Consider the following 13,137-nt stretch of genomic DNA (forward strand, 5'->3'; position numbering starts at 1 on the left):
TCACTGTGCCGTCCTCATCCTCGTCCTCTTCATCGTTACTGAGCCCCATCTTTCATCCTTCAGCTCCTCCTGCCCCTTGTCGCTGGGGTGGGGGCAAGATAGCGGTGGCCTTGCTTAGTTTTTCTTTTGCAAGGAGTAGGAAGAGGGGTGATGGTTGGACTGGGGGCGTGCAGACCTTCCCCAGTGTAAGATTCCCTGGAAGATTTTGCCTTTTGTTTTAACACAAACCCTAAACCAGACCCTAAACTCCACCCCCCCCCATCTCCCTCTGGGCCTTGGCATTTCCCCCATTCAAGTTCAGCCTGTGTGGACGAAGCACTGTGCTCTGAGGTGGGTGCGTGGGTTCTGGCCTTGAGGCTGTCTTCATAACTCTCAAGTACTTGGCTGTGGAATGCTCTGTCATCTGGGGACTTCTGCGGATACATTTCTGCGTTCAGTGTTCGCTATCTCCTTCCTTCTTCCCCTGTCTGTCTTACCCAATAAAGGGTAGCCTCTCTTCCCGGGTCTCGGCACCCTCTGCCCGGAAGCTTCTCTCAGAGCATCACTGCCTTGAGCTTTGCTTGAGCCTGTGCCCTCTTGTGCTCACTTGGCTCCGCGCCTTCAGGACACGCCGAAGGGCACTGCTCTGTTAGAGACGGCAAAGGCAGTGGGTAGGTCCCAGTAGAGCTCACGAGGGCCAGTTAAACACTCAGTAGAGAAACACAGAGTGCTTGATGGAAAGTGGTCCTGCCTCAGTGGAACTGGACCCCTTGGTTCCTGGTCATGGGGGCAGTGGGGAGGGCTGCCTGCTGCAGGGATGATCGTGTCTGAAATGAGCATGAAGATGCAATTCTCCTAGGAGAGTAAATACATTCTACATTACACTTGATCTTAGCCGAAAGGCCAAGAAGGGATGCATTCCACATTAAAAAGCCCTATCCTGGGATGCCTGGTGGCTCAGTCGGTTAAGCGTCTGCCTTCAGCTCAGGTCATGATCCCGGGGTCCTGGGATTGAACCCCTCATGCCTGCATCGGGCTCCTTGCTCAGCGGGGAACCTGCTTCTCCTCCCTCTGCCTGCTGCTCCTCCTGCTTGTGCGCGTGCGCACGCTCTCTCTCTCTCAAAAAAATAAATAAAATCTTAAAAAAAAAAAAAAAAAGCCTTATCCTTTCCCCTAAGGTTAGCATGGGTGAGTGCGGGTTTGAGAGCTCCGCTGGTCTACTGATGGCCGTGGGGCTGCATGTGGAGCCAAGGGCTCATTTGGTGCTTTTGATAACCACACATGTAGTCTTGTAAAAACCTTTCATTGGTTCTCTGTCCTCTTTGCTTGTCCTATCTTCTGGGAAACCTATACTTCTGGCAGTTAAGGTAAAGGTCTGTCAGGGCTACTTAGGTAGATTTTATTTTTAGGTATGTTCATTGTCATGCTTTGTGTGTTTGTTTGTTGTTTTTTTTTAAGCTCTTGGGAAGCTGATGCGTGGTAGTAGCTAAGTCAATGTGTGGAAGATGGATGGATTTGATTATAAATAATTCTGAAAGATCTTCCACAAAATTCATGAACACACAAAAAGCTGGGATAAGATATTTGTAACCAATATAACACAGAATTAAAGGATTAATACAAAAATAAAGATTTGTAAACACTATAGGCAAAGGGCAGAAGGAGATAAACCACAAAAGAGTCTCTGTACTTGCTAGCAGACGTGAAAAACTCATGAGTCAGCACATCACAAAATCTCTGAAAAATTCTCCACTGGCGCAGCTTTGTAGTAGGGTTCCCAAACTTGGATGAGATGGACTGATTCGTCGACAGTGGCACCCCCAACTACAAGAGTCTTTCTGGAAGAGAATTTTATGTCTCAAGAGCCTCAAAACTCTTCTGCCTCCTTAGTCCTCTTCAGGGACTCCATCCCGGGGGATTGGGGAATGCAAAGGGTTTGTTACGCATTCCATCATTTGCCTGTCTCTCTGGAAACTTTGCTAGGAATTCTTTGTGTTGTTTTGTTTTTGAGTTGTTGTAACACACTTTAAGTGAGAACAAAGGAAAAAGGGTAATTTGGAGTGAACTCTCTGTTAGGGCTACAGGTAGAGCCTTCAGGGTTTTCTAACCAATGGCCATAACTTTCCCTCTAAGGACAGAAGGTCCTCTCTTTCGTATATTGGAAACTACATCGTAAAATGGGTCCCCATATTCCCTACAAGCGGCAGAAATGAGAAGTGGCCCGCTCATCCTGGTTATTGTAAAGGGAAAATTATTTTAAAAGTCCCCAAATTACAGTAAGTCCCATAGACTTATGCCTTTACGGAGTTTGCTCTGTCTGGTGACATCCATGTCCCTGCTTCCCAAACTGGAACGTGTATCCCTTGTTCTGTGCTGAGGTTCCACATGGCACACCAGGGTGTCATTTTTTGGAAGGAGGGAAATGTTTTTAAACCGGGGTTTCTCAGCCTTGGTACTATTCACATCTGGGGACAGGTAGGTCTTTATTATGAAATCTGCCCCATGCATTGGAGGACGTTTCACAGCACTCCTGGCCTCTACCTGTTAGATACGAGTAGCTTCCCCCCCACCCCCAGTCTGATGACTTGGAAGGTCTCCAGACATTGCCACATGTCCCCTGGAGGGAACATCACTCCTGGTTGAGAGCTACTGCTTTAAACAGACATGGATATGATGTAACCAAGAAGGCAAGATGTGCACGAACATTTAAACCAAGAGAGCCCCTCAAACCAGTTTGATGTGTGCACTTGATTCTGTCCTACTTACGGCAACGTGATGTTCTGGCAACTGTTTATTTTCCGTTTTTGCACCCCACCTACTGAACTCCCAAATTTTTGTAATAATCCCTTCTCGTTTCTTGTTTGTCTGTATTTCAGTTTCTCCCCTGGCTTATCCAGTCATTGTTGAATGAAAGAGTCCCTAACAGGTTCCTTGAACAGGTTTCCTACATGTGGTTCTAAACTTCTAATAGGTGTGTCTTGGCATTTGCAGGACAGCTTGGCTGGGTTACTCACTCTCAATGGGACATGAATTGGCGCTGAGATCCGACATCATTCTGATGAATGTGCTGTCCCTTCTCACCCCTACCTGCTTGTGGGTTTTTTTTTTTTTAATAAAACTTTGGGCATACTTAGGCATGTTTTATTGTCCATGTGCCAACCCTTGTAGGGATCCTTTGTGTCCTCTCATTTCTTGAAGCCGAAATTCCCCAAATGCTTGTTAATTTTTGGGTGGATCTCTTTTATTGTCCAAGTCATACTTTTGTTTGAAATTGAGTTTTTAATTTTCTTCTTCACTGAAACTTGGCTGCATAGAACTGTTTCAGTAATTTCCTACTCTCTTGACTTTTGCTTAGATTTTCTCTTAGCCCGGAGCATTGCACTTTTCCTCATCACTGATACCAGTTTCTCTGAGCATTCCAGATCCATCTGCTCTCCTTCCCCCTCCTCCCTTATCTCTTGACATTTTACCCCCCTTTTTATTTTGTCTCTCTGATTTCTTCCTTAGATTTATGCTGTTATTCGATCTATATGGAATGTTTTGGGTCTGTATTTTGTATGGCATTCTTCTAGCCCATTAAAGGTCATCTTGACACGTTTCTAGAACTTTGTGTGGTCTTTTAATCCTTGGTTGGTTTCCTCTCCTTTTTTTTTTTTTTTTTAAGGCTTTTGAACGCCTTCCCCTATAGGGAACTCAGAACTTTGATACCCATGCAATCATAGTATATGAGCTCTAACTGCACTCACTGTCTAGTATGGTCGCCACTAGTCACATGTGACTATTTAAATTCAAATTGATGAAAATTAGATACAAGTAAAGATTGAGTTTCTCCAGCAGCGTTGGGGGTAGTGACGATTGGGTTGGATGGGGCAGATACGGCACGTTTTCTGCTGGAGAGTGCTGGGCTGTGAGAGCTGTACCATCGTGCATGTCAGAGAAATCCCTGTGTAGCCTTTGCATCCTTGGACTTGGGTATTGCTGGTGGCCCAGTTCAGTGGTCCTCCCCTCGAGGTGGGGGGCGATTCAGAATCTGCGTGACTAACTGAAGATGGGGACTTGAAAAGTGTGATTTAAGTAACGTGCTTTTCTTGGTGTTTGGATGGGACTTACGCTCCGACTTCTCTGCGGGAGACGCAGGGAATGCGTGTTCTGTGCTCTCGATGCGCTTGTGCTGATCTGGCTGCTTCCTCTCTCCCTAGGTGCTAAGAGATGGCGGCGCGTGTGGGGCTCCTCTCTGCCTGAGCATCGGGCCCTCCAGGCACTGGCAGAGCCGGTTCAGATCCTGAGCTCCTCGCCCGAACAAGCCTTCTCTTCCAGCCCCTCCAGTCCAGAGGCTGGACTGCTCATTTTCTCTTCATGATGGGTATCGGTAAGAACACCACGTCCAAGTCCATGGAGGCCGGAAGTTCCACTGAAGGCAAATACGAAGATGAAGCGAAGCACCCAGCTTTCTTTACTCTTCCGGTAACTCTCTTCCCTTCTTTCTCTCCCCTTGACTCACTCTCTAGTAGTTTCCATATTCAGTCAACGTAGGATTAGCTTGAATACTCCTGTTTTCAGAGAAGGTTAAGGCGTTCAAAAACCAAATGCTTTTCTTGTGAGATAGTCTTGGGAACCATGTTGGCTGCCTGGTTTTGGCTCTACGGTCTGCTGGAGTCACCTGATGGGATTAACTCCAGGAAGGAAGTCTGCATTGCCATGAACACTGTAAAACCAGCCAGCCCAGTGCTTGTTGTGTGCTGGAGGATGCTGAAAGCTTCATTCCGGCTCCCAAAATGTGTTCTAATGAAATGACCTGAAACCCAACTTCAGACTTACATTGCCAGGTAGGAGAATGAATGAATGACTCACCATTTGGAACCCAGAAGTCCCAGCTTTGTATTAGGGCAGCAGCCTCCAAGGTGTCATTTTACCTGAACAAGTGTCCCAGTTAGAGAAGGCTGATTACACACGTTATATTCAGTGCTAATACTTTTCCAGGTGTAGGATTATGATATGATGTGTATAAAGTTACCTTAAGTATTGGTTCAAAAAAGGAAAATGCTCTTTAGAGAGAACTTGCCTCCAAGTGATATTCTCTTAATACTACAAATGAGGTGAAGGGCAAAAATATCATTCTAGGGTTCCTTAAAGTATGGTCCTGGAGTTGCCTGACTGTGGCATTACTCAGTAAGAAGGATGTGAACATGCATCCTTAAGTACATTGATTGACTTGACTGGCATTCACATTTTGATTTTTACCCTGTTGATTCACAGAGCAGTGTCCCACTGATTTTACAACGGACGTCACTTTTCTTTCTTCCTTTTATAAAGTGAAGTTTTTACACTGGATTTTCTGTTGTGTTGAAGGCTTAGGGTTGACAGTTTTTCTAGAGGAAGAGGCAAGGTGGTTTTCCAAGTTTAAATTAGATGGTCATTGAAAAATGAAAAGGAAAGTTTCGTGCCTGGGTATTGATTTGTCTCTCCTGCCTGAGAGCCCAGCACACCATTCACCCCCACCATCCACTGGAGAGACATGAACTTGAGCTGGCCTTCCCCTCCCACCTGCCTTGTCATTATGGCAGAGAGTTTTAGGTTGACTTGTTTTCATATTCAAATTGTGATACTCTACAGTTAGTTAAAGCCACAGTACATGCTGTCTGTTTTCATATTTATTATTCCCTGTTGTTGGTTTCCCTCTCCCTCCCTCTCTGATTGCTTTTCATTTAAAAACAAAGCAAAACACTGAGGGTCTGTGAAAGGTCACTACCTTTGTCTTTGTACATCTGAAAATAACTGTATTTTGCTCTCAACTATTGGGTGAACTTCTGTTAATTACACACTAGAGTTTTCCCGTCTCTCTGTTTCTCTTTAACTGCTTTCTCATGGTTTGGATATATTTTTCTAGTGCTAACCTCTGGATGGATTCCCCAGTGTTATTTTCCAGTTTACTAATTCCTTATGGGCAGTCATGTGTTTACGTTGAATTTTTGTTGCAGGGATTATAGTTCTCATTTCTGAGATTTCTGTTTGGTTCGTTCCTGCCTATCTTTGGTTCTTCTTATATGTGTTTGTGTTGTTTAAAAATGTTTCTTCGTTTCAATCACTGAGGACCCTAATGTAATTATTTTAAAGTAGTTCTCCAGTTCTGTTTTCATCTGGCGTACAATCCTCTTCTGAGTGTTTCTTCTGAGATTTTCTTCCCTCTTCCCGCCACCGCCTCCTTCCCGGCTTCTGGTGCTGTGGTTTTGCCTTCTCTCTTCCTGGGTCCAGTCCAGAACTGGGCCTTACGGTGGAGGTCTGACTCTCTCCCCCAGTGCTGCCAACCATGACATGACCTGCTGGGCCCTGGCTTTGAGCACTGGACCTGGTTCTTTTTTTTTTTTTAAGATTTTATTTATTTAGTTGACAGAGAGAGAGACAGCCAGCAAGAGAGGGAACACAAGCAGGGGGAGCGGGAGAGGAAGAAGCAGGCTCACAGCAGAGGAACCTGATGTGGGGCTCGATCCCAGAACGCCGGGATCACGCCCTGAGCCGAAGGCAGACGCTCAACGACTGCGCCACCCAGGCGCCCCTGGACCTGGTTCTCATCCCCCTTGTTTGGGGGCCCCCAAGTCCCCATCTCCCTGCTGGAGCTGAGGGCTGCCTGACTGAGGTCTACAGGTTCAGACCCTGGCCAGGCCCAGTGTCAGCCTATTTGTTACTTGATGTTTCTTGTTACAGAAAGGTTTGTCTGTTTCGGGGGTTTTCCCTCTACCATTATTTATAGGAGTGGGGCTGGGAAGAACTGTTCCTCATAGCATTAGCTTCCAGATCCCTCTTCACTAGGAGTCCCTGCAAGTGCATGGGAGCTGGGAACGGGGACATAATGTATAGGTGGGTGTAAATATAATGTGAATATAAAGTTGGTTTAACACTACAGCAGTTTTGTTAGGGAACTTGCAGAATATTCCCCCCTGTGTCGGGCTTAAAGGTAAATATTAAAAAGGGGATGAGAAAGAGGAGTAATAGAGTTGGCCTCATGGGATCAAGTTGCTAGGAGGGGAGAACTGCCAGGGAGAGAGGCCATGGAGGGTCAGCACGCGAACCGCCAGGATGACTTGGAAACAGGGATGTCAGGAAGTGTGTTCACATGAACTCCTGCAGAGCTCATGAGAAAGCAGAAGGCAAAACACCAGAAGGCAAACAGATGAAAACAAAAGTCTGTCAAAGAATGTCAAGAAATAGTTCATGTGATGGAATTTGGGGTTGTAGAAAGTTTTGGTAGGAAATATTTTATAATATAGTAAAAATAGGAACACTGTACTGCCCGTATTTCATCACCAATGAAGTTGCTGTGCCTTAGAAAACTTGAAGATAGAAGACTGTTTTGCATGATCTGCTTGGTAACAGGATAGTCTAGGGGGCTGGAGCAGAGCTGGTCTCTTTCCACTGTCCAACTGGTAGGATTATTTTGGTCCCTGCCTCTCTGTCTTGGCGTGTTCATCTGTGTCTCCCTGTTCCTCGTTCGGCCCACAAGGTCTAGACACTAATTTCATAGACTCTCCTAGTGGTTCTGTGGGAGGGTGAAATGCAAGGGTTTGCCCAGAGCGTCTAGTTCACATGCTGTGTTAAGTCAAGTTTATCTCCGTTGGATCCCACAGTCTCGGCAGCAGGTAGCTCACCGCTGGGTGAGCAAGACAGGAGCACACTGATGACAGGTACGGTGCCCACTGATCTTCTGAGTTTGACAGATATTTTTGGGGATGGTCTTAGAAAGAGTTGGGGTGGGTGGCAATGGAGCTGCTCTGGCAGGAGTAAAAGGTGGAAACGGGGGCTCGGTCTCTTGTGGCCTCCAGTTACTTGTCCCCGTAAGCATCTGGCTGACTTGGTGATTCTGGTTGTGTTTTGTTTTTTTCCTGTCCTTATAGCATGGCCCCTTCGTGCACTGAAAAATGGTATTTGTCTTTTTCCCTGCATCTGTGCTGCCCGGTGCAATAGCTGCTAGCCACATGTGGCTGTTTAAATTCATTAAAATAAAAATCTAAAATTCAGTTCCTCAGTTGCCCTGGTCAAGAGCCTGATAGCCACACAAGGCTACTGGTTAGCCCATCTCTTTTTACTTGCTGGTCAAGGCCTTGCTAGACTCTGAAATGCAGGCTCTTTCATGTTTGCTTTGGAATCAGAAGCTGGGGTTCAGGCTGTCGGCTATTATGGTGCTAGAGACTGGTGCCCTGGAGTGCAAGGAGCTGGGACAGCAGGAGCCAAAGGAGGCTGCTCCTCGAACGAGGTTTGGGGAGGGTTTGCTGTTGCAAGCTGCCAAGGGTAGGGGTGCGGGCTTCGGTGGCGGTGTGCTGAGGATTTTATCATTAGAGATTTTCTTTGGCATCCTGTGTTGGATAAGAGCTTCCTGAAATGTGGCAAGAGGTGACTTTTTTTTTTTTTATAGAAACTCACATAGAAAGGGAATCAGAGTTTCTTTATATTTTATTTCATTTTTTTTTTTTTTAAGAGAGCACACACGTGCGTAAGCGGAGGCCGGGAGGGAGAGAGAATCTTAAGCAGGCTCCATACCCAGCGCCAAGCCCAACACAGGACTCAGTCTCATGACCCTGAGCTCATGACTGGAGCCAAAATCAAGAGTTGGACGCTTAACCCACTGAGTCACCAGGCACCCCGGGAATCAGAGTTTCTTTAAACTGAGTAAAACAAAGGTCCATGACAACACTTTAACGAGAAAAAGAGTAAATCCATACATAGAAGAAGAATAACGAATAGGTCACGGTAAGAACAAGAGCTTTGCAAAGCCCCAGCATTCACAGAAGTTAGATCATGTGATCAGAGTTGGTATTAAATAAGAGAAACGTAACAAAAGATCTCCTTATCCCACGGGAGTCTCGTTTGGCAAATTTGTGTGCTTTTAAAGGCAACTGGGAAATGTGTAATACGAGTGAATGCCACGTGGCCAGAAATTAGAACCAGAAAAACAGCAATCTTGAAGAACTGTCATACCCTAAGGGCACAGGCCAGGAAGGACAGCCAGGAAAAGGTCTGCAGTTCTACGTGGAGAGTTCTGTGTCATCTGAACTTGGAGGGCTGTCCAGGGGAAACCAAGTGAAGGGCCTGAACTTCATGTTGGCAGAGGCCCACCTGTAGTACAGCCTGTTTCAGCACGTTGGCGTTCCAATGCCAAGTTCACAGCCGGCAGACGTGTTGAAGGTTCCCTAAGGTTTTGTGTCTTCTGCTGCTTCTAATAGTCTTGGTGAGAACATTGGGGTCTTCTCTCTTGGGTGCCGAGAGTAGACCACGGAGTCTGGAGATGTTGGGGTACGGACTGAGGAGTAGCTTCATTAGGTTCAATTTTATGGAAGGGTGGGAGAAATACTCATCACCCATACAAGTACATAATTTGTTGCAGTTTCCCTTCGCGTGTTTTCTTCAGAGCCGTATAATGGGAGGGACCCACCGTGCCCCCAGTGGGTGGGCACCACGCAGACTCGGTAACAAGCTGCTCCGGCCCAGTAGAAGAGAGAGGTCAAGTATGCAATCAAACCCTAGATGTCAGGGTTTGAATTCAGCATGGGGTGCTGTGAGAGCGCCCTTGAGGGACCCCTGCCCAGCCATGTGCATAGGGTGGGCCTGGCCTGTCCAAGATTCTCAGGGGAGATGGCCTCAGAGTCCTGGAAAGTGTCTCGGTGAAGCAGCTCAAGAGGACGGAGAAGAGCTGGGGAACGGCATGGCCGTATCTTGTTCTGGGCCCAGACGTAGTACAGTCAGAATCTAGGGAACAGGGGTGGGCAGCCGGGGAGCCGAGGCATGATCGTAGCCAAGTTGCTTGAGCTTCAGGGCAGAGAACTCCTGCCGTGGGTGCTGTGAGAGGAAGGCTCTGGAGATAGGAAGCGCAGTCAGGGCGTTCTGACGGTGCAGGTGGAGCGGCTCGTGGTCCGGGAAGCCAGGCGGGAAAGGGCCTCTCGCCTGCAGCAGCTGTTCGCTGCGTGCCTGCCCGGTTCCTGCGCTCTTGGAATTGACTTCCAGGGGTGGGAGGAGGTGGACGATAAACAAAGCAGCAGAAGCATCAGACGGCACCGGTGACAAATTCTGTGAAGAAAATAAATCAAGGAAGAGGGATAATGAGGAATAGAATGTCAAGTCAGGGATCATTTAGGACCCACGGGCCATTAAGTAGCGTATCCTTTAAAAGCATGTACGGAGTGCTTGCCACAGGTTTCAGGCTCTGGGGAACAGCGTGACTTAGACAGACGTCTCTGACCCCACAGAGCTTGCCCGCTGGTGACGAGGCAGGCAGTACGTGCTAGAGCTAAGTCGGATGGGTAGATGTTAGATACTGATAAATACAAGTGGGGTGGAAACTGCCGGGGGTGCGGCATCGCACCTTCGGCCTGCCGGGAAGACTGCCCTGAGTGAGGGCCGGCGGGAGTTGAGGGAGGCCCACCATGACGGTGTGTGGGCAGCAGGTGCAAAGAAAGGCACCGAAGGCAGGGGGTGCCTGGAACGTCTGAGGGACCCTGAGGAGGTGGTGTGGCTGGACAGAGGGCAAGATGGGCTCTGCATAGATGACATAGGCCGCATGGTCCTGGTAAGGATTTTGGCTTTTCCTGACTTTGAGGAAAAGCTGTCGGAGGGCTTTGAGCAGAGTGACATCCTCTGCCTAGTTTTTGTTTTGTTTTTAAAGATTTTATTTATTTGACAGAGACGGCGAGAGAGGCAACACAAGCAAGAAGAGTGTGAGAGGGAGAAGCAGGCTTCCCGCCGAGCAGGGTGCCCGATGCGGGGCTCGATCCTGGGATCATGACCTGAGCCGAAGGCAGACACTTAACGGACTGAGCCACCCAGGCGCCCCTACTCCGCCTAGTTTTAAAAGTGACGTGCTCTGTGGCTGCCGAGCGGGGAGCAGACCAGTCAGGAGTTGACTGCCATAGGGCAGCTGAGCTGACAGTGGCTCGAGCCAGAGTGCTGGTGTGTGGGGTTGGTGAGAAGGGGTCGGGCCCCAGAGCAGAGCTAACCCAGGTACCCACAGACTCAGGAGGATGGAAGTAAGGAAGGGCAGGCAAGGACAGCTTCAAATATGTGGTGGGGGGGATGGGGGTCTACGAAATAAGCACACAGATCAACGGGGCTTTGTTTGTTTGTTTTTAAGTTGATGTGGGGAAGTAAGGAATTGATAAAATATGGAGTTCAGGAGTTAGAGTGTCCTCTTTTGTGATGCTTTATGTCCATTTCCAGGCAGGGAAATTCTGATCCCTTGGCACCTGGGAAATCTTTTCCCTCCTCTCGTCTTCTGTCAGCCAGGGTGCAGGTCCTGCTGCGTTATGCAGAGCAACCAGCTGAAACCCACTCTGAGCACTGTTGCACTGGCGTCGTGNAGCACAGAAGACCGTTTCCTAAGTCACCAGGTAGGAAGAGGCTTGTAAGAAGGTCACACGCAGGCTCTCTGACAGTCTGGTTTGCCGGGGGAGTCCTGGCTCAGGTCTGTTGTTCCTGTGCACACGTCCATCCAGTTTCCCTATACTCCTAGAAGGGCCTGGTTTGGATAATAAATTATACGGTGACCTTGATTACAACCAAGCATAAGTCTGTCAAATAGTGGAAAACATTTTAGCTCTTTCAGAGAAACTTTTTGGAAAATCTTCCATGTGATTAGACTTACACACAAAGACCCCTGCTCTGGTTGTAAAAGTCATACCTGTTCACATTAGGAAATGTGGAAAACACAGTAAAACATTTAAAAGAGAAAGACTATTTTTGAATTGGAAGGTAATGAAATGGATCAGAAAATATAGTTGGGTCCCCTCCCCTCACTTTCTAGAATTACTACAAATGAATCTCTTGCTGTAGATTTATGCCAGATTTGACCACTTCTACAGTCCAGCAAACCAGAGAATTGGAGGGTTTTCCTTGTTTGCCATTGATTTGGGGATTTTATCAGCATCGGTAAAGACATTGTCCTTGTCTTTCAAGTTGTTGGTAAAGGAAGGAAGCTTTAAACCTTGAGTAGGAGAAGGTGATGGATTGCGAGAAGGGAAACGAGGTCATGATACAGCAGTCAGAAAGAGAACCCTGGTCCAGCTGGATGTACCGGTTGGGGGGGCAGCAGCTCAGAGCCATGCTGTGTAGACCGCCGCGGCCAGGAGACAGGTGCGCCTTCTTTCCTGTCCCGTCTTCATTTTCCCTTCCTTCCCCTCCCTTCTCTTGCTTTTTCTTCTTTAAGAGAAGGAATCTTGGCAGACATGGGTGAGTAAAGAAATCACATCATGTGATTCCTCTAAGCCCCTGACTCTGTGATGGCAGATTTGAACATCCTCAGCAGTGAAAAGAAGGGACAAGATTTGGTGCAAATAGTTCCGTTTAAAAAAAAAAAAAAAACAACAACAGTATGGAAGCCTAGAAAACACCCTCGTTCTCGTGACTTGAATGCCAGGTGCTGTGGGGTCTCTTTTAGTGGATTCCTAAATAGAGGGCTCGGAGTTGTTAGATCTTAAAACCGAGAGTCCCAGTTGGATGGTAATGATAGGTGTCTTGGGAAATGTTCTCTTTCTGAAGAATAATTAGATCTTGGGATCAACAGTGTGTGATTCTGAGAATGATCAGAGGATCAAGAGAGTTATGTTTGTTGTAGTTTCCCAGAGAGCTGGTTTAATTCCTCTCTTTCTGTAAGATAAGAGCTTGAATCTCCTACATCGTGGCCATGATAAGGGAGGGGGTGTTCTCCACAGGTAAAAAATGGAAGAGCCAAGATAAGCAGCCTCCCCCCACACACAAGATAAGCAGCCTTTTCTGTTCAAAGTCTATCAGTTGGAAAATATATTTTAGGAAAGGGGATATCCTGATAACATGCTTTGAAGTGAAAACACTGAGAAGATGGGATGCAAATGATTTTGATGCATGGTGTGAGAGAGTCTTTCCCTTCTTTCTGGCGTTTGTGTTCTTAAAAATTAAGTTTTTGGGGCACCTGGGTGGCTCGGTCAGTTAAATGTCTTCCTTTGGCTTAGGTCATGATCAGGGTCCTAGGATTAAGCCCAGTATGGGGCTCCCTGCTCAGCGGGGAGTCTGCTTCTCCCTGTCCCTCTGCCCCCCCCCCCCCCGCTTGTGCTCACTCTTCTTCTCTCTCTCTCTCAAATAAATAAAATATTTAAAATAATTAATTTAAAAAAATTAATTTTAAAGATTTTTAAGTAATTT

General features: G+C 47.2%; 1 protein-coding gene across 3 annotated transcripts in view; it reads left to right on the plus strand.

Annotated features, from left to right (window-relative positions):
* The window catches only part of SLC23A2 (solute carrier family 23 member 2), a 130,750-nt gene that overhangs the window by 54,701 nt on the left and 62,912 nt on the right, over nt 1-13,137 (plus strand). For all 3 annotated transcript variants that reach the window (XM_040638001.1, XM_040638003.1, XM_040638002.1), the window contains one exon: nt 4,179-4,443. In XM_040638001.1, the coding sequence (XP_040493935.1) occupies nt 4,336-4,443 (108 nt within the window). In that variant the 5' untranslated portion in view covers nt 4,179-4,335. The remainder of the gene's footprint in view (nt 1-4,178; nt 4,444-13,137) is intronic.

The sequence above is a fragment of the Ursus maritimus genome, unplaced genomic scaffold (assembly GCF_017311325.1).
Source record: "Ursus maritimus isolate PB19 unplaced genomic scaffold, ASM1731132v1 scaffold_22, whole genome shotgun sequence".
Classification (NCBI taxonomy): Eukaryota; Metazoa; Chordata; class Mammalia; order Carnivora; family Ursidae; genus Ursus; species Ursus maritimus.